Source organism: Mustela nivalis (assembly GCF_964662115.1).
Source record: "Mustela nivalis genome assembly, chromosome: 8".
Taxonomy (NCBI): domain Eukaryota; kingdom Metazoa; phylum Chordata; class Mammalia; order Carnivora; family Mustelidae; genus Mustela; species Mustela nivalis.
The window spans coordinates 54,307,162-54,325,517 of record NC_139027.1 but is presented as its reverse complement, the minus strand read 5'-3'; the positions used below and the strand labels follow the sequence as shown (position 1 = coordinate 54,325,517).

At 36.9% G+C, this 18,356-nt stretch overlaps 1 protein-coding gene across 1 annotated transcript in view; it reads right to left on the bottom strand.

Annotated features, from left to right (window-relative positions):
* Window positions 1-411: 411 nt before the first annotated feature.
* Window positions 412-18,356, bottom strand: part of PPP3R1 (protein phosphatase 3 regulatory subunit B, alpha) — a 69,038-nt gene continuing 51,093 nt past the window's right edge. Inside the window, exons 3-6 of the mRNA XM_082744132.1 lie at window positions 16,124-16,300; window positions 14,289-14,348; window positions 13,002-13,186; window positions 412-2,525 (exon numbers count right to left, since the gene is read on the bottom strand). Of these exons, the coding sequence (XP_082600258.1) occupies window positions 2,478-2,525; window positions 13,002-13,186; window positions 14,289-14,348; window positions 16,124-16,300 (470 nt within the window). The 3' untranslated portion in view covers window positions 412-2,477. The remainder of the gene's footprint in view (window positions 2,526-13,001; window positions 13,187-14,288; window positions 14,349-16,123; window positions 16,301-18,356) is intronic.

The following is an 18,356-nucleotide window of genomic DNA, read 5'->3' as shown; positions in this document are numbered from 1 at the left end:
GATAAAGGAGATGCAGATGCAGCGATATGTTCACATGGGGTGGCCAGGACACACCTGAACAAACCTGGTGGCATTAGCTGTGAGGTCTCTGGTGGGGGAGACGGTACAAAGGCCCGCAGCAGCAGCAGGCCCCAAACTCCAGGAACCACAGGAGGCAAAGGCAGTGGGAAGCAGAGGAAGAGTGAGTAGTAAAGCAATGAGTTAGGGCTTTGTAGGTTGTAATGATTTGTGTTTTTAACTAGTGATAAAGCAGATCTATCTTTACTTATGGCTTATAGTCAAATATCAAACATCAGTTTATCAGGGTTTTTTTTTTTCAAAACCCAAAAGAAGGGAAAAAAGACTACCTCATAGGAAAAAAATACTCATGCCTGTGGAAGCCCAGCAAAGACAATTATGAACACACACAGGCAAGTTTCAAATATTTTATTTTCTTATTCATACAGTATGAAGTTTTCTAAAGATCCCACAACATGACATTTCATGCAGAAGAAAAACTAAACATTCAACATAAACCCCTCCCCCACCCACACTTTAAAAAAAAAAAAAAAAAAGGTAAAGGAAAAAAAACCCTCATTCCCCAGTAAGGAAATAATGTTTGCACTATTTTTCTGTAACGCCAGCCAAGATATGCACAAGCAAGAGAAATAGAAAGCATTTGCTAAAATATTTGTAACAAATACTTATGTACAAAAAATTCACAAAAGACTAGTTCCCCCTTGAAGCAGAGCACATGGCAGTTGACACTGGAACAGATCAAACCACTGGCTGGGATTATAAGCCACGTACTGATCCAGAGGAAGAAAGTTACATGTAGTGGAGATTTTCAGTTTGAACATTAACATTTCCAAAGTTTGGCAACATTATCTTTTAAAATTATGCAAATTATGTAAACAAGAGGTACATTTTAAATTGATCTACATGCAAAACTCCATGTCATGCAAGGACACCAAGCACCGGGATTTTTCTCTCACAGACAGAGCCCATGATGTGCAGCACTCAGTTGAAGGAACAGCGATGGCAGGCAGGTGTGCCCAATTTAAGATTCGTTTACCTTGATTCAACCTGCCCTTTTCCACTTAAGATTATAAAACCGTTTTTCTAGAAAAACTATACAGGGGAAGACTACTTTCCTAGAAAGCTAACCAAAACGTTTTCTTCCAGCCAATAGTACCTTTGCAGAAAAGGGAAGGGATAATATCAAGTGGTGGAATATGATAGGCTACTTTTATATCACACATTTAGTAAGTTAGCATCCATTACAAATATGGGCAAATCAAGAAAGAAAACCATCATGCACTCTATGCCTTGTGGTAAAGACATTCAAAAGGTATAAACTGAGATAAAATTTTGCTCTTCTGTGGCATCAAAACTAGTAAGACTTTTCCATTTAAGTCACAAATATATGTGGGCGTTCAGATATACACATGCACATTAAGTATCACCAATTTTTAGATGAGCTGCAAGTCTTTTGAAACAAGTGTAATTTATGGTTCAAAGGTAAGTTTAATGACAAACTGTTTACCCACATACTGAAACGAATGGATATCTTTAGTACGTGATTCCATCAGGTATTATTAAGAAATATCTAAAGAAAATCGTGAATGCCTCAAATGGCTTCTGGCCTTTACACAACTGATAACTTACGTTGATTCAGGGACACTTACTAAATGTAATGGCTCCTAGTTAAGAAATAACAACGAAGCAGCCACAAGCTCTGTGCAGTGACTATATGAACACAAGAATGAGCTCTTGGCAGGAGCACTGCACTACACTTTCTCCTCAAGCAGGGATGTAGTAAAAGCTGCTCAGCAATGAGACATAGTCCCTGGAAATATCTTCATAGGTATAAATAAAATTACAAACTCCTTTGTTACAAAAATGTAATTCAGGTAAATAATAGGACGTTAACAAATGCTTTGTCAATCTCTCAAAGGAGAAAGCACAGGAAAAGGAAAATAGCTGGCCTAACACCCGGCTCAAATTGTACAATTTTCTATCTATATATAAAACTGTGTGAAATAAAAGTAAGGATGTTTTATGTTCTGCTTGGCACTTTTGTACTCTATCATTTTGTTTCTGAATCAAGTAGATTAAATTAAAGCCAACCTACTACACATATAGAAAGCTACATATATCTATATATAAATATTTACATATGTATATATAGATACTTTCTCGTTATAAAAGATGAAGAAAAATAAATTAAAAAGCCAACCCCTTCCCTTTCTTCACCACATTGATATGCTCTTTTCATGCTGCTGTCCTTCAGACTTTAAAGTGCTACACTGAGTTATTGAGAGAATAAGAGTTCAATAACACTTAGTTGGCTTCATGAGGCTCGTGTTGGAAAATGTGGCTTCACAGAGAAAAATACTTCCATTTAAATACACAGAGAGCATTGCTGGACGTCTTGAGCAGATCTTCAGAGATGGAGAAGAAAGCAAAAGTGTTGGGTGGTACTCTTTTAAAAAGAGTCACACATCTACCACCATCTTTTTGTGGATATCTAGGCCACCTACAACCTGCAACAGATAGGAACAAATCAAGCTTAACCATGCCTGAAAACTTTTTACTAGTCTAACCACCTGAACCAAAATTAAAATTTAAAAAATACACTACACTTTATTCTCAGAAATTGGCTTTTTGATTGTTTTTGTTTTTAAACCTGTACTACCTACCTCTAGTTAGAATTTTCATGGCTTCTTCCAGGATAATGGGCATTTTCTTGTGTTCTAGGACAACGGTTGGCAAACTTAAAAGGGCCAGAGAGTATTTGAGGCTTTGTAGGCCACATGTAATTTCTCTTGGCATTTCCTTCTCCCGCTTTTTTTGTTTTTTAAAAGATTTTATTTATTACAGAGAGAACTCAAGCAGGAGGAGATGCAAAGGGAAGAGGAGCAGCAGACTCCCTGCCGAGGGAGCAAGGGCTCAATCCCAGGACCCAGAGATCATGACCTGAGCCAAAGGTAGATGCTGAACTGACTAAGCCTCCCACAGGTGCCCCTTTCTCTCACTTTAACACTTTAAAAAATGTAAACTGTTCTAAGCTCAAAGACACACAATACAGGCCATGGGAAGGATCTGACCCACTCTATTTGCCAACCCCTGCTTTTATATAAAGTTTAATATCAATAACCAGAGGTCTGCATAAAAATTTGTCCACAAAATCCAAATATGGGCTTAATTGTCAGTCTACTCTAGAAGGTAGTAAAAGGTACCAAATGAGTAAACTTTTCTGCACATTATTTTCCCATGGGCTTGAAGATGTGTTGAGTTGTTACAGACATCTCAGTGAATAATGACACGGTAATCTACAAGTGTAATTACCTATATTTGGAGGATAGTCTATTAAGTACAGTCTACCTAAACAAAGTAGATAAGTCATAAATGTTCACAGCTTGATGAATTTTCCCAGAGTAATCACCCAAGTAACTAGCACCCAGACCATCTCCGGGACTCCTGTGTGGCCTGCCTTCCAGCCATCTCCCTCCTCCTATGCTACCACACACACAGAGGGAGCCACTACTGTGACTCTAACAACCTGGATTAGTTTGAGATCTTTTTCGTGCCTGAGTTGCTTCACCGAACACGTTTTTGCTAATCCATGTTGTTGGGTATAACTGCATCTGTATTATTTTTAAACTAAGTTAAGCTTAAACTTACTTTAAAAGTTTATTTGAAAAATAAAGCTTGAACAGCCAATTGGTGCTACAACTTCTGCTATGAAAACATCGGGGTGCTACGCTGCCCTCATTCTCTGTGTCCTTTTACATACAGATGACCATTTAGACTTTTCAACTAATATTCAGTGTTTCCCTATAGGTCTCTAAATAACATTCCAACATGCCTTCTCTTCTGTTTAAAGCTGTAGGCATTATCCACTAATTTCCCACCACACAAGAGGAAGATTGAGCTCTCACATACACACATCCCTCCCATCTATCTCCTACCACAAATATTTCCCACACTACCCTTCCAATAGTTCCAGCTTCATTTTGATTAGGCAAATTCAGCATTTTAATTATAACTATATAAAATACTATTTACAGCAAAACAGAACTGCATACTCCACGTCTGGTCTGCTACAGTTAATAATTATCTTCTTCTTTGCTGGGTATTTTATGTATTTCACTAATTCAGTCTCAAACTTTTGTTCTAAATATGTTCAAATAGATGATGTAATTCTATCAATTTTATTATCTTGAAATTATTCCCAGAGCTTTCCCACCTGCTGCAATCCAGGCCTGTCATCTCTGGACCTTGCTTCACCATGCCGGAAATTTCCTTCTCTCATGTTAGACCTCTGCTTCCTAGACCCCTCATTATCATTTTTGATTTACAACCTTATTATAGTGGAAGCATATCTTCTAGTAGTTTCCCAAAAAGGGAAGCCTTGCAGTACTAGAAAATGTCTTCATTCTTCCATCCAGTTGAGTTTGCAGAGAATTCTAGTTCAGAAATAAATGTCCCTTGGAATTGCAAAGGCAGTGCTCCACTGTGTTCTAGTTCCTACTATGCTGCTGAGAAGTCTGATGTCCTGATGATTTTTGAGTCTTTGTATAAAGCCCCTCCCCACCACCCTTCTATCCCTGGTCTTTGGAAGTTGGATCACCATCTCTGTTTTGCCTTTTAAAATTCCATGACACTGTGCTAGCCCCAGAGTATTTTTAACTTTTTAACTTTTTTTTAAAGATTTTATTTACTTATTTGACAGAGATACGTAGGCAGAGAGGCAGGCAGAGAGAGGAGGAAGCAGGCTCCCTGCTGAGCAGAGAGCCCAATGTGGGGCTCCATCCCAGGACTCTGGGATCATGACCTGAGCCGAAGGCAGAGGCTTTAACCCACTGAGCCACCCGGGTGCCCTGACCCAGAGTATTTTTATATACTATGCTAGATACTCAGTAACCCTTTCAGTCAGGAAACAATATTCTGGTTCATTACTTTTGATTCATTTATAGTGACTTCCTTCCCTCCATTTTCTCTCTGGAAATTCTAGCATTCATTGACTTCCTGCAATGGATCTCCAAATTTAAATTTTTAAGAACTCTCATATATTATCTAAGTTTTAAGGATTCAGTATATTATATGCCTGAGAATGACAGATTTTTGTTTCAGAGATATCAAAATGGAAATGTGTTTACTTCCTCTCCCTTCCCACTACACTCCAACCCTTACCCCCCAATCTATGCCTCCCGCTTCCCAGCCTACAGACTTCACCCTCTCCAATCTCCCACTACAGGGCAGGAGAGTCTGAAGAGCAGGAAAGGAGATCTAGTGAGCTAAATAAATGCCTCTTAGACTAAGCCATTCTGTTTTTAGCTTCACCTTCATCCCCACTTTCACTTACCCTGAGCCACCAGTTTTTGAGCCTTTCAGGGATTCTGCATTATAAATCAAGCTGCTTCTCAGCTTTCCGGGCTAATAGCTTAGAATTCATTTTTTTCTCCTGTTAAGTCAGCATACCTTACTTACAAGCTGTTGAATCTAGTTGTTATCCTCCCTACTGTCTTGTCTTGTGGGTTCATAAACCTTTAACTTTTTAGTTTCACTAGAGTTTGGAGAGCAAGCAAAAGTAAATACAGTTCACCCTTAAACAGCACAGGGCTTAGGGATACCAACCCCCCTATGCAGTCAAAAATCCATGTGTAACTTCTGACTCTCCCAAAGCTTAACTATTAATACCCTACCGTTAACTGAAAGCCTAGCTATTAACATAAACAAAACATTTTGTATGGTATATGCATTACATACTGTATTACAATGAAGTAAGCTAGAGAAACATTAAAATCTCAAGACAAAAAATATGTACTTTACACACACACACACAACAACAAAAAAAACCCCGCACATAAGTGGGAAAGTACAGATTAAACCTTTGTTGTTCAGAAGTCAATTGTACGCATGTTCAGGTCAACCCCAACTTAATCCTGTCGCTAATCATTTCTATTTTATCTGTTTATGTTAACTATTCTGAAAATTTTAAAGAAGCAAACATGCATAAGTGATCTCTTAAAGTAATGTCCCATCTCTTTCATTGCTGTAGCTTGAGAAACCGGAATTAAAAAGGATTCAATGAAGCCAAAGTTATGGGCTTGATCAATGTTCAGTAAAGTTGGTTTAAACACAAAAATTTTTCTAAACTCCTGAACTATGCTCCTCAAAAACACAAAAGGAATTTATCATAAATACCGGAACTGAAATCAAAGCGTAGCTTATGTCTTTAGCATCATTTCTATACCTAAAGATATATTTTAATTTCCTTCCACTGACTACTGATTTATATATAATTTTAATTTACAACTTATATTTACTAAATATAAAAGGAGTCTTCGTCTCTATACATCTCTTCCACATCACTGGGCAAGAGTTTTCCATTTTTATTTGTTCCCTCAAGGATTAGGATTCCTTCTTTCCTTCTTTTATTTATTTTTTAAATATTTTATTTATTTGATAGAAATCACAAGTAGGCAGAGAGAGAGAAGAGAAGCAGGCTCCCTGCAGAGCAGAGAGCCCAGTGCAGGGCTGGATCCCAGGACCCTGAGATCCTGACCTGAGCCGAAGGCAGAGGCCTCAACCCACTGAGCCACCCAGGCACCCTTTTCCTTCTTTTAAAAGCTGGGTACTATCTGTGCTGCCACTGCCAGCCTGGTCTCATGTCACACTCACTCTGACACAAGTCATTCTGTGATCTTTGGCAATGAAGAGACAGACAGATGACAAACCCTTGTACCGATACCACCAGGCAACAGTTCAAAGTCCCAAATCTCACACTTAACTCTCTTCCTTTTTTTCTTCTAATTATTTACTTAAATTCAATTAACTAACATACATTATTCATTTCACAGGTACAGGTCTGTGATTCATCAGTCTTATGTAACACCCGGTGCTCATTACATCACGTGCCCTCCTTAATGTCCATCACCCAGTTAACCTCATCCCCCCACATTCTCCCCTCCAGTAGTTTCCTATGATTAAGAGTCTCTTAAGGGTTTGTCTCCCTCTCTGATTTGTCTTATCTTTCCCTCCCTTCTCCATGCTCTCTGTTTTGTTTCTTAAATTCCACATATGCGTGAGATCGTAAAATTGCCTTTCTCTGACTTTCACTTAGGGTAATACCCTCTAATTCAATCCACGTCATTGCAAATGGCAAGATTTCAATTATTCTGATGACTGAGTAGTATGGTATTCTATGTGTATTACACATCTTTATCTGTTCATCTGTCAATGGACATCTGGGCTCTTTCCACAGTTAAGCTATTGTGGACATTGCTGCTATAAACACTGGGGTACAGGGGACCCTTTGGATCACTACATTTTTATCTCTGGGGTAAATACCTATTAGTGCAATTACTGGATCATAGAGTAACTCTATTTTCAGCTTTTTGAGGAACCTCCATACTGTTCTCTAGAGTGGTTGCACCAGCTTGCATTCCCACCAACAGCGTAAGAGGGTTCTCTTTTCTCAGCATCCACACCAACATCTGTTGATTTCTAACTTATTAATTTTAGTCATTCTGACCGGTGTGAGGTGGTATCTCGTTGTGGTTTTGATTTGTAGTTCCCTGATGCCAAATGACACTGCACATTTTTCATGTGTCTGTTGGCCATTTGGATGTCTTCTTTGCAGAAATGTCTGTTCATGTCTTCTGCTCATTTCTTGGTTGGATTATTTATTCTTCAAGTGTTGAGTTTGATAAGTTCTTTATCGATTTTAGATACTAGCGCTTTATCTGATTCAGACATTGGCAAATATCTTCTCCCAGTCTTTGGCTGACTTTTGGTTTTATTGACTATTTCCTTTGCTGTGCGGAAGCTTTTTATCTTAATGAAATCCCAACGGTCCCTTGCCTTTGTAGATATGTCTAGCAAGATGATGCCGGGGCGGAGGTCAAAGAGATTGCTGCATGTGTTCCCCTCAAGGATTTTGATGGATCCCTGTCTCACATTGAGGTCTTTCATCCATTTTGTATCTATTTTTGTGTATGGTGTAAGGAAGTGGTCCAGTTTCATTTTTCTGCATGTGGCTGTCCAATTTTCCCAACACCATTTGTTGAACAGACTTTTTTCCATTGGACATTCTTTCCTGCTTTGTCAAAGATTATTTGACCATATAGTTGAGGGATCATTTCTGGAGTCTCTCTCCTGTTCCACTAATCTATGTGTCTGTTTCTGTGCCAGTACCCTACTGTCTTGATTACAGCTTTATAACAGAGTCTTAAGTCCAGAATTGTGATGCCATCATCTTGGCTTTTCTTTTTCAACATTCCCCTGGTTATTCCGGGTCTTTTCTAGTTCCACACAAACTTTAGGATTATTTGTTCCAGCTCCGTGAAAAAAGTTGGTGATATTTTGATAAGGAGTGCACTGAATGTATAGACTGCTCTAGGGAGCATAGACATTTTAGCAATATTTATCCTTCCAAACCATGAGCATGGAATGTTTTTCCATTTCTTTGTGTCTTCAATTTCTTTCATGAGTGTTCTGTAGTTTGCTTATTTGGTTAGATTTATTCCTAGGTACCTTATGGTTTTTGGTGCAATTGTAAATGGAATCAACTCCTGAATTTCTCTTTCTTCTGTTTCATTGTTAGTGTATAGAAAGCCAACTGATTTCTATGCACTGATTTGATATCCTGCCACTTTGCTTAACTCCTGTATGAGTTCTAGCAATTTGGGGGTAGAGTCTTTTGGGTTTTCTGCATATAGTATCATGTCATCTGTGAAAGTGAGTTTGACGACTTCTTTACCAATTCAGATGCCTTTTATTTCTTTTAGTTGTCTATGCTAGGCTAGAACTTCTAGTACTGTGTTGTGGTTAGAGTACACATCCCTGTCGTGTTCTTGACTTTAGAGAAAAAGCTCTGTTTTTCCCATTCGCTGTGGGCTTCTCATAGATGGCTTTTATGATACTGAGGTATGTGTCCTCTGTCCCTACATTGTGAAGAGTTTTAATCAAGAAAGGACGCTGTACTTTGTCATGCTTTTTCTGCATCTATTGAGAGGATCCATATGGTTATTGTCCTTTCTTTTATTAATGTAGTATATCATGTTGATTGATCAACCCTTGCAGCCCAGGAATAAATCCCACTTGGTCATGGTGAATAGTCTTTTTAATGTACTGTTGGATCCTATTGGCTAGTATCTTGGTGAGAATTTTTGTATCCATGTTCATCAGGAATATTAGTCTTTTATTCTCCTTTTTGATGGGACCCCTGTCTGTTTTGGGGATCAAGGTAATGCTGGCATCATGAAGTTTGGAAGTTTTCCTTCCATTTCTGTTTTATGAAAACTGCTTCAGAGGAATAGGTATTAATTCTTTAAATGTTTGGGAAGCTCTGGCCCTGGACCCTTGTTTGGTGGGAGATACTTGATGATTGCTTCAATTTCCTTGGTGGTTATGGATCTGTTCAGGTTTTCTATTTCTTCCTCTTTCAGTTTTGGTAGTTTGTACATCTCTAGAAATGCATCCATTTCTTCCAGATTGTCCAGTTTGCTGGCATATAGTTGCTCATAATATGATCTTACAATTGTATTTCTTTGGTGTTGGTTGTGATCTCTCCACTTTCATTCATAATTTTATTTGGGTCTTTTTTCTTTCTGGTAAGTCTGGCCCGGGGTTTATCAGTCTTACTAATTGTCTCAAAAGACCAGCTCCTAGTTACACTGACCTGTTCTACTGTTCTTTTGGTTTCTGTTTCACTGATTTCTGCTCTGATCTTTATTAAGTCTCTTCTCCTGCTGGATTTAGGCTTTCTTTGCTATCCTTTCTCCAGCTCCTTTAGGTGTATGGTTAGGTTGTATATTTGAGACCTTTCTTGTTTCTTGAAGAAGGTTTTTATTGCTGTATACTTCCTTCTTAGAACTGCCTTTGCTGCATCCCAAAGGTTCTGAACAGTTGTGTTTTGTTGTGTTTTGTTTTTGTTTGTTTTCATTTGTTTCCATGAATTTTTAAAATTCTTTAATTTCCTGGTTGATCCATTCCATCTTTAGTAGGATACTCTTTAGCCTCCATGTATCTGAGTTTCTTCCAAATGTTCTTGTGATTAAGTTCAAGTCTCAAAGCACTGCGATCTGAAAACATGCAGGGAATGATCCCAGTCTTTTGGGACAGGTTGAGACCTAATTTGTGATCCAGTATGTGATCTATTCTGGAGAATGTTCCATATGCAGCACTCAAGAAGAATGTGTATTTCTGTTGCTTTAGGATGGAATGTTCTGAATATTATCTGTGAAGTCCATCTGGTCCAGTGTGTTATTCAAAGCCCTTGTTTCCTTGTTGATTTTCTGCTTTGACAATCTGTTCATTGCAGTGAATAGGGTGTTAACATCCCCTACTATTATTGTATTATTATCAATGTGTTTAATTTTGTTATTAATTGTTTTATGTAGTTGGCTGCTCCCATGTTAGGGCCATAAATATTTACAATTGTTAGATCTTACTGTTGGATAGACCCTTTAATTATAATATGTGTCATTCCTCATCTCTTATTACAGTCTTTGGCTTAAAATCTAGTTTATCTGATATAAGGATTGCCACCCCAGCTTTCTTTGGATGTCTATTAGCATGGTAAATTGTTTCCCACCCCCTCACTTTAAATCTGGAGGTGTCTTTGGGTCTAAAATGAGTCCCTTGCAGACAGAGTATCAATGGGTCTTGCTTTTTTATCCAATCTGATACCCTAATTATCTTTTGATTATGGCATTTACCTGTTTACATTCAGAGCAACTACTGAAAGATATGAATTTAGTGCCACTGTAATACCTATAAAGTCACTGTTTCTGTGGGTTGTCTCTGTTCCTTTCTGGTCTTTTTGTGTCTCTGTTTGCTTAAAGGATCCCCTTTAATATTTCTTGCAGACTGGTTTAGTGATCACAAATTCTTCTAGTTTCTGTTTGTCCTGGAAGCTTTATCTTTCTCCTTCTATTCTGAATGATATCCTAGCTGGATGAAGTATTCTTGGCTGCACATTTTTCTCATTTAGAACCCTAAATGTATCACGCCAGTCCTTTCTGGCCTGCCAGTTCTCTGTGGTTAGGTCGGCTGCCAATCTAATATAGGTGAGCTTATATTTTATATTTAAGATTATTATATTAGCTTATTATTCTTTAGCTTATATTTTTGCTTGTATTTTCTAAATAAGATTAGCTTATATATAGTTATATATATAACCTCCAGGGTTATAGACCTCTTGTTCTGGAGCTGCTGAATTTTCTCTCTGAGATTTGCAAGTTTCACTATTACATGTCTGGCTGATGATCAAGTTTTATTGATTTTGAGGAGGGTTCTCTGTGCCTCCCAGACTTGAATGCCTGTTTCTTTCCTGTGATTGGGTTAGTTTTTAGCTATAATTTGCTCCAATATCCCTCTGCCCCTCCCACCCACATCTTTTCCTTCTTCTGGGATCCCAAATATTCTAATATTTTTTCACTTTATGGTATCACTTATCTCTCAGTTTCTCCCCTCATGATCCAGTACTTCATCTCCTTTTCTCAGCTTCTTTATTCTCCATCATTTTATCTTCTCTATCACTAATTCTCTCTTCTACCTCATTTATACCAACTGTTAGAGCCTCCATTTTTTATTGTATCACATTAATAGCCTCTTTTAATTTTGACTTACTAGATTTTAGTTCTCTTATTTCAGAAAGGGATTCTTTAGTGCCTTCTATGGTTTTTGTTTTTTTTTTTTCAAGCCCAGTTAGTATCTTTATAATCAGTATTCTGAGCTCTAGTTCTGGAGTCTATCTTGTTGATCAGATCCCTGGCAGTCAAGAATCTGCTTCCTGTTCTCTTTTTTGAGGTGAGTTTTTCTGTCTTTTTTGAGGTGAGTTTTTCTGTCTTGTCATTCTTGCAGAAAGTGATCACTTTTCTATTTGTAGAATTGCAGCAATTCTTAGATCTCTGGCTGAGTTCACAGGTGTTCAGAATCATTTTATAACTATCTAGCTCAATTCCTGGGACCAAACAATACTAAGGTCTCCTACACCTCCACAATCTTGGACACCTCCCCTTCCTACTCAAGCTTAACTCTCTTCCAAAAAGACACCATCTGTTCTTTAGAGTACCACCCTACTTTTTCAAACAACATGCAGACAGCATCCCCTTGAGATGAAAGAAGATATTTAAAGGAGAATATGAACTTCTTACTTAAATGCCAAAATCGCAACTTTAGTCCTTACATGACACACAGTTTGTTTTTCTTTGTATGATTTAAATAAAAAAATGAAAAGAAGAAGCCTCCAATAGTAACTGAAAAATTTCAAAACGTTTTTGTTATCTCTGCCTTGCCTTCTGGAATCTCTAGCTTATAGTTAAAACTCCTTAAAATATATCAAAAGGCTAGTATCTTTGCTTTAGGGGCAAAATAGTGAAAGAAGATGAATGGTTGTGTTGCTGTTTGGAAGCAGTGAGTGGTGGCAAAACCCTAGACATACTGAAGAAAGGCAATGAACTGGAAGGTAAACTGGGGCCCCAGTTTCTACCTCGCATTAGTTTTCTTACTCCCCATAACTGTGGGCCCTTACCCTACCACACAAAGAACCAGCCAATAATAGCTTGGGAGCAGGGAGGGGTAGAACCACCATTTACACTGCCTCACTGATGAGTCTAAAATCCATGTAGACTCCATTTCTATTGTCCTCATGAAGCCAACCTTCCAGATGCCTAGCTGAAACTCATCAACACATACATACCTTCCACAAGGTTTTCAAACATATTTATTTTTTAAAAAACCTTAAGAATACACCTTGGTTATAATTTGAGGGACTACCAATAAGTTATTAGTAACCATTCTTGTGGTGTATTATCAGATAATCACTGAGAATATGAATTCCTAATAATAATAATTGTTATTAACAATCACAAGGAACAAGGGCCATTAGGCAAAATCAAATATATCAATTTCTAGGGCAAAAAATGTATAAGGAATTCTCTAGTAAGTAATTTTGTTAAGTTTTTTAAAAACTCAACTATTGGAAGAACCAGCTCTTTTGTACTTACAGCACAGAATTCTTCAAAGGATATTCTTCCATCTCCATCCTTATCTGCATTTATTATGGTTTTGTCTACAATTTGCTGTAACTGTGTATCTTTCAGATTGTTCCCCACCATCATCTTCAGCACCTGGAAGAGTTCCCCATTGGAAATATAGCCATCTTTATCCATGTCATAGATACGGAAAGCAACTAAAAAAAAGAGCGTAAGGAAAATCAATGACAATTATAAGGCAACCACAAGTAAATACTTTAATCAGGAAGAAAGAAAGTAAGCATTCAAATATCTAGAATTAGAACTATGACGTAGCTCCTTACCACATTTGATCCTGCCTCTAGGAGCAGTTGGGTAAGAGTATGGACTTTGGTGGGGCGCCTGGGTGGTTCAGTAAGTTAAAGCCTTTGCCTTTGGCTCAGGTCATGATCCCAGGGTTGTGGGATCGAGCCCCGCACTGGGCTCTCTGCTCAGCAGGGAGCCTGCCTGCCGCCCCCTCTCTGCCTGCTTCTATGCCCACTTGTGATCTGTCAAATAAATAAAATCTTAAAAAAAAAAAAAAGAATACGGGCTTTGGAGTCAAGAGTGCTTGGCCAATTAGCGTACCTGAGGGTTAAGTTATTTAGCTTTGCTAACCTTCAGTTTCTACACATAAAATAGGGAATAATAACCGTTCCACTGTACCAGGTTCTTTAGAGTACTTTATGATGAGAAATAATACATGTGAATTGCTGAGAACAGTGTGTGAAACATGGCAAAAGCTCAATAAATGATAGCAGTTGCTATTACTATTATTCTCATTTATACTGAGTTCATTTACAAAGGATGTGTGCATATGGCCTGTGCCTCTGAGAACTGTTATTGAGTAAAACATCTCTCTAGTTAAGAGCTGAATACCTTAAAAAGGTATCAGATGTTTACTGTAATAGAGGCTGGCTACATAAAACCAAAATAATGGACTTCTGGCTAAACAGGCATATAAATGAAGCTTACCTAATTAAATTAGAACATTTTTTCAAACTTTGATCAAAAAGTCTTATTCAAGACATAGTTTATGTAGCTGTTTTTAGAAGGAAATTGTTTTGTTTCTATCCAACTAAAAAGCAAATGACACTGTTTTTAAAAAATACTAGTTGTAAATGTCCTAAAAGGGCTTTCTGCAGAATATAAAATTGCTGTTATATATATTAAGCGTCTAGAATAAAAGAAATCTTTTCGAATATCTTAAAAGATTGTAATGTAGTATAGGGTAATAGTGGCATAGGAGGGAGAATGAACTCAGTGAAGAAAAATACTTACACCTCAACTTCTGTTCCTTATCTCCTTTGACACTGAACTGAGAGACTCCCTCAATGAATTCTGAGTAAGAATAGAAATGTTTACAAATCAATTTTTAATATAAAAATATATATACCCCACACACACAAATTCACATATCCACAAAAAAATGTTACTTGCTGCAAAAAAAAAAAAAAAAATTACTACTAAGCAGTGTTTTAAACTGGAAATGCCAAATCTGAAACTTCAACAAGGTTCTATGTATTTTTTTTTTTAAATCTGAACTTGGGAGTTCTCTAAAGGTCAAATCAATTTGAACAATATTAAGTAACACTGAGCTTATCACTAAGGGAAAAAACATTCTTTAAGCTATTTAACTCTTTTTTGGGGGATGTAACTATAAAAGGGGGGCTTTTAAAAAATATATCAAGCCCTGTGTTGGGTTCTCTGCTCAGTGGGGAGTCTATTTCTCTCTCTCCCTCTGTGCTCTCTTTTGCTCTCTCTCAAAGCAAATAAATAAAACCTTTAAAAAATAAAAACATAAAGGGCGCCTGGGTGGCTCAGTTGGTTAAGCAACTGCTTTCAGCTCAGGTCACTATCCCAGAGTCCCAGGATTAAGTCCCACATCGGGCTCCCAGCTCCACAGGGAGTCTGCTTCTCCCTCTGACCTCCTCACCTCTCATGATCTCTCTCACTATCTCTCAAATAAATAAATAAAATCTTTTAAAAAATAAATATATAAAAAAAATAAAAACAAAAAGATCATGGGGCACCTGGGTAGCTTAGTATGTAGGCAGCACATCTGACTCAGGTGTAGGGATTACTTAAAAATCTTTAAAAAAGAAGAAAGTATTATAAAAAGATTATGTATTGTTTGGGGTTTTTAAAATTATTTTATTTATGTAATCTCAAACCCAACATGGGGCTCAAACTCATGACACCAAGATCAAGAATCTCGTATTCTTCTGACTGAGCAGCCAAGTACCCTGATTATACATTGTTTGCCAGAACAAAAATAATTTTGTATTTCTGGTTCCAAAATTCAGACCCATTTAAATAAAGTCTTGTGAAAATGACCATTTTTCCCTCACTGCCTGCTACACATTTAAGTCATAAAATCAGCTTTAAATCCCCCTTCACTTAAAATTCAGTTCCTGGAAGGAAAATAACAAAATCTGTTGATGACAAATCATGGAATCAAATATAAAATTTTGTACCATGGTAATATTAACGAAAGTACTATCATTTTACATAAAAATTTAGATTAAACAATCCTTTTTATAATGCTCACATCCTAATTACTACACCTCAATTTTATATTGGTTAGTATAAGTCTCATTCTTTAAAGGAAAAAAAAAAAAAGGCTTCTAAAAATCCAGTTCTGGGGCACCTGGGTGTCTCAGCAGTTAAGCATCTGCATTCAGCTCAAGTCATGATCCAAAAGTCCTGGGATTGAGTCCCATGTCAGGCTCCCAACTCAGTGGGGAGCCTACTTTCTCCCTCTCCCACTTCCCCTGCTTGTGCTCTCTCACTCTTGTCAAATAAATAAATAAAATCTTTAAAAAATATAGATAAAAATGTAGTTCTAATATTGTTTCCCTAGAGTAAGACTAGTCTTCTAAAAAAGGAAATACTAAATTTCCTTTTTTTTTTTTTTTAGTTTACCTTGAAGGACAATTTCATCACTTATGAAAGAGTAAAAATCTTAGTTCATATTAAGGTTCATATACCACAGATTGAAAATTTAACAATTATATAATCACACATTTTTAAAAAACAAAATTTGTCAGACGTTTGCATACACCAAACTGTAAAATAAGTCATAGATTACATAACTTGTTAAACTACTTTCTTACCTTTAAAGTCTACTTCTCCATTCCCATCTGTGTCAAATATATCTATTACTCGCTGTACTAAAGGATTCTGTTGTAACTCAGGCAGAGACATGAACTCTTCCACACTCAAAGAACCCGAATTGTCCAAATCAAGCTTCTTAAATCTCTTCCCTAGCCTTTTAATTTCATCGGCATCAACTAAAAGCAAACCAAAAGAAGCAGCAAGATTTATAAATGATTTTATCAAAATTACAGGGAAAAAAATCCAGCAGTTAATCAATAGTAAGCTTAATTTCTAGTTTAATTAGAAGAGTCACATATACTCTTGGTTAATTCCTTGTAACAGATAAAGTCATAATATTTATATTTGGTTACCTTTTTGTTTGCCTGCCCCTGCCATTACATACAACCGACTGTATACTGCACCAAAATATTATAGGATTGCAATGCTAAGCTGATTATGGAAGTCAGGTGATTCCTACTAGGCAGGCTAAATCAATCTCTGTTCTGTACAGCAAAACATCTTTTCACTTATTTTTTTAAAGTTTAATTTATTTCTAATAGTTATGGTTTGAACATGGTTCAAAATTCAAGACTTCCCTCCTACCCCACCTTGTAAATGTTGCCAGTTTCTTCAATACTCTTCCAGAGATAGTCTTAGCAAGTATGAGCAAATAGAACACAGGCATTTTACTTTTTTTAACCAAAAGAACCACAGCTAACAAAATTCACTTTTCAATGTTTTAAAGAAAAACAACTTAAGAAATGTTTGCCTTAGTTTGTAACTTCTCTAAAAATTCAGTAGCCGGTCTCTCAGCAGCATATACGGTCTTGAAAAAAAGATAATTTTCGTCTAAATTACATTACTATTTTCATTCCTTTAAGATATCAGGGTAACTCGGGGCGCCTAGGTGGCTCAGTGGGTTAAAGCCTCTGCCTTCAGCTCAGGTCATGATTCCAGGGTCCTGGGATCGAGCCCCGCATCGGGCTCTCTGCCTGCTTCCTCCTTTCTCTCTCTGCCTGCCTCTGCCTACTTATGATCTGTCAAATAAATAAATAAAATCTTAAAAAAAAAAAAAAGGTATCAGGGTAACTCACACATAATTTTAATTGATAGCAGAAATACAAATATATTTAAAGCTATAACTTCCTAAAAGAAATTTTTCTAAAAAATGAAGTCAAAATAAATGTTCCACAGCCCGAGTATACATTTATCATAGCCCACAATATTAGAGACTGAGACTGCAAACTGTTTTTGAAAATTCAAATATATGGCTTCCTCATTATAAGAAACTTAAAGAATAGATTTTTTAAACATAAGAATACCTTAAAATGGAATAAAAACTATATCTGAATGACTGAAGCACAGACTGTACAACTACCACATGCTGCTGACAGGAAGTAGTTCATATGCAACTGGTAAAGGGAATCATGTCACTCAGTAGAGCACAGAAATTTCAGTGTTGCGGAGGGACTTTTCCTTGTATGTTATGGAGGAAGGGAAAGGAACTAAGTTTTCTCAAATTAAAGACCAAGTACTGATAAAATTTAAGGCTTTCCAACATTGTTATCTGGTGAAAAGTACCAGTAACAAATGAACAAGCTACAAAGATACTTCATCTTTCCACCTCTGCCTCTCCCCACCACAGAGCCTCAAAACACAATTAATGAAGGTGACTATACCCTGGCTTATTATTTAATTTTTACAAAATCAGTTTCTACCAAAGCAGATGTCCTCAAGGACCTTGAGGAAAATCCAAAATAGGAAGCATGAGTCCTAGTTTAAGGCTAACAAATGAATTGCTGTGGTGCTTAATACCAATGCCAGAGGTTATTTAGTGCTGAAAATTTTAAGACCGTTAACAGTTCTATGTACTCTGTTACAAAGCTGCATAATGAGTGGTCTATCTAATCCATACTTTCCCCGGGACATACGACGTTTGCAACATTTGAGGTTTGCAATAATATATACGTTTTACTGTAAGAGAAATGCCTTTCTTAATTTAATAATTCATCTAAACACTGCTTCCAACACCAAAATACACATTTCATAAACACATCAACTGCAGAGAGCCTTTTATCCCTCTATTAAAGAGTATTCCTTCTTTAATGAACAGATGATAAAAGCAAACTGTTCAAATAAACCTTATTTTCTAATTTTCTGTGATGAAACTAGATACCCTTACTCTTGGAGAAAAAAAAAAAACTTAATTTTTTTTAAGTCTCTCAAATGCTTTTCATTTATTTACTTACA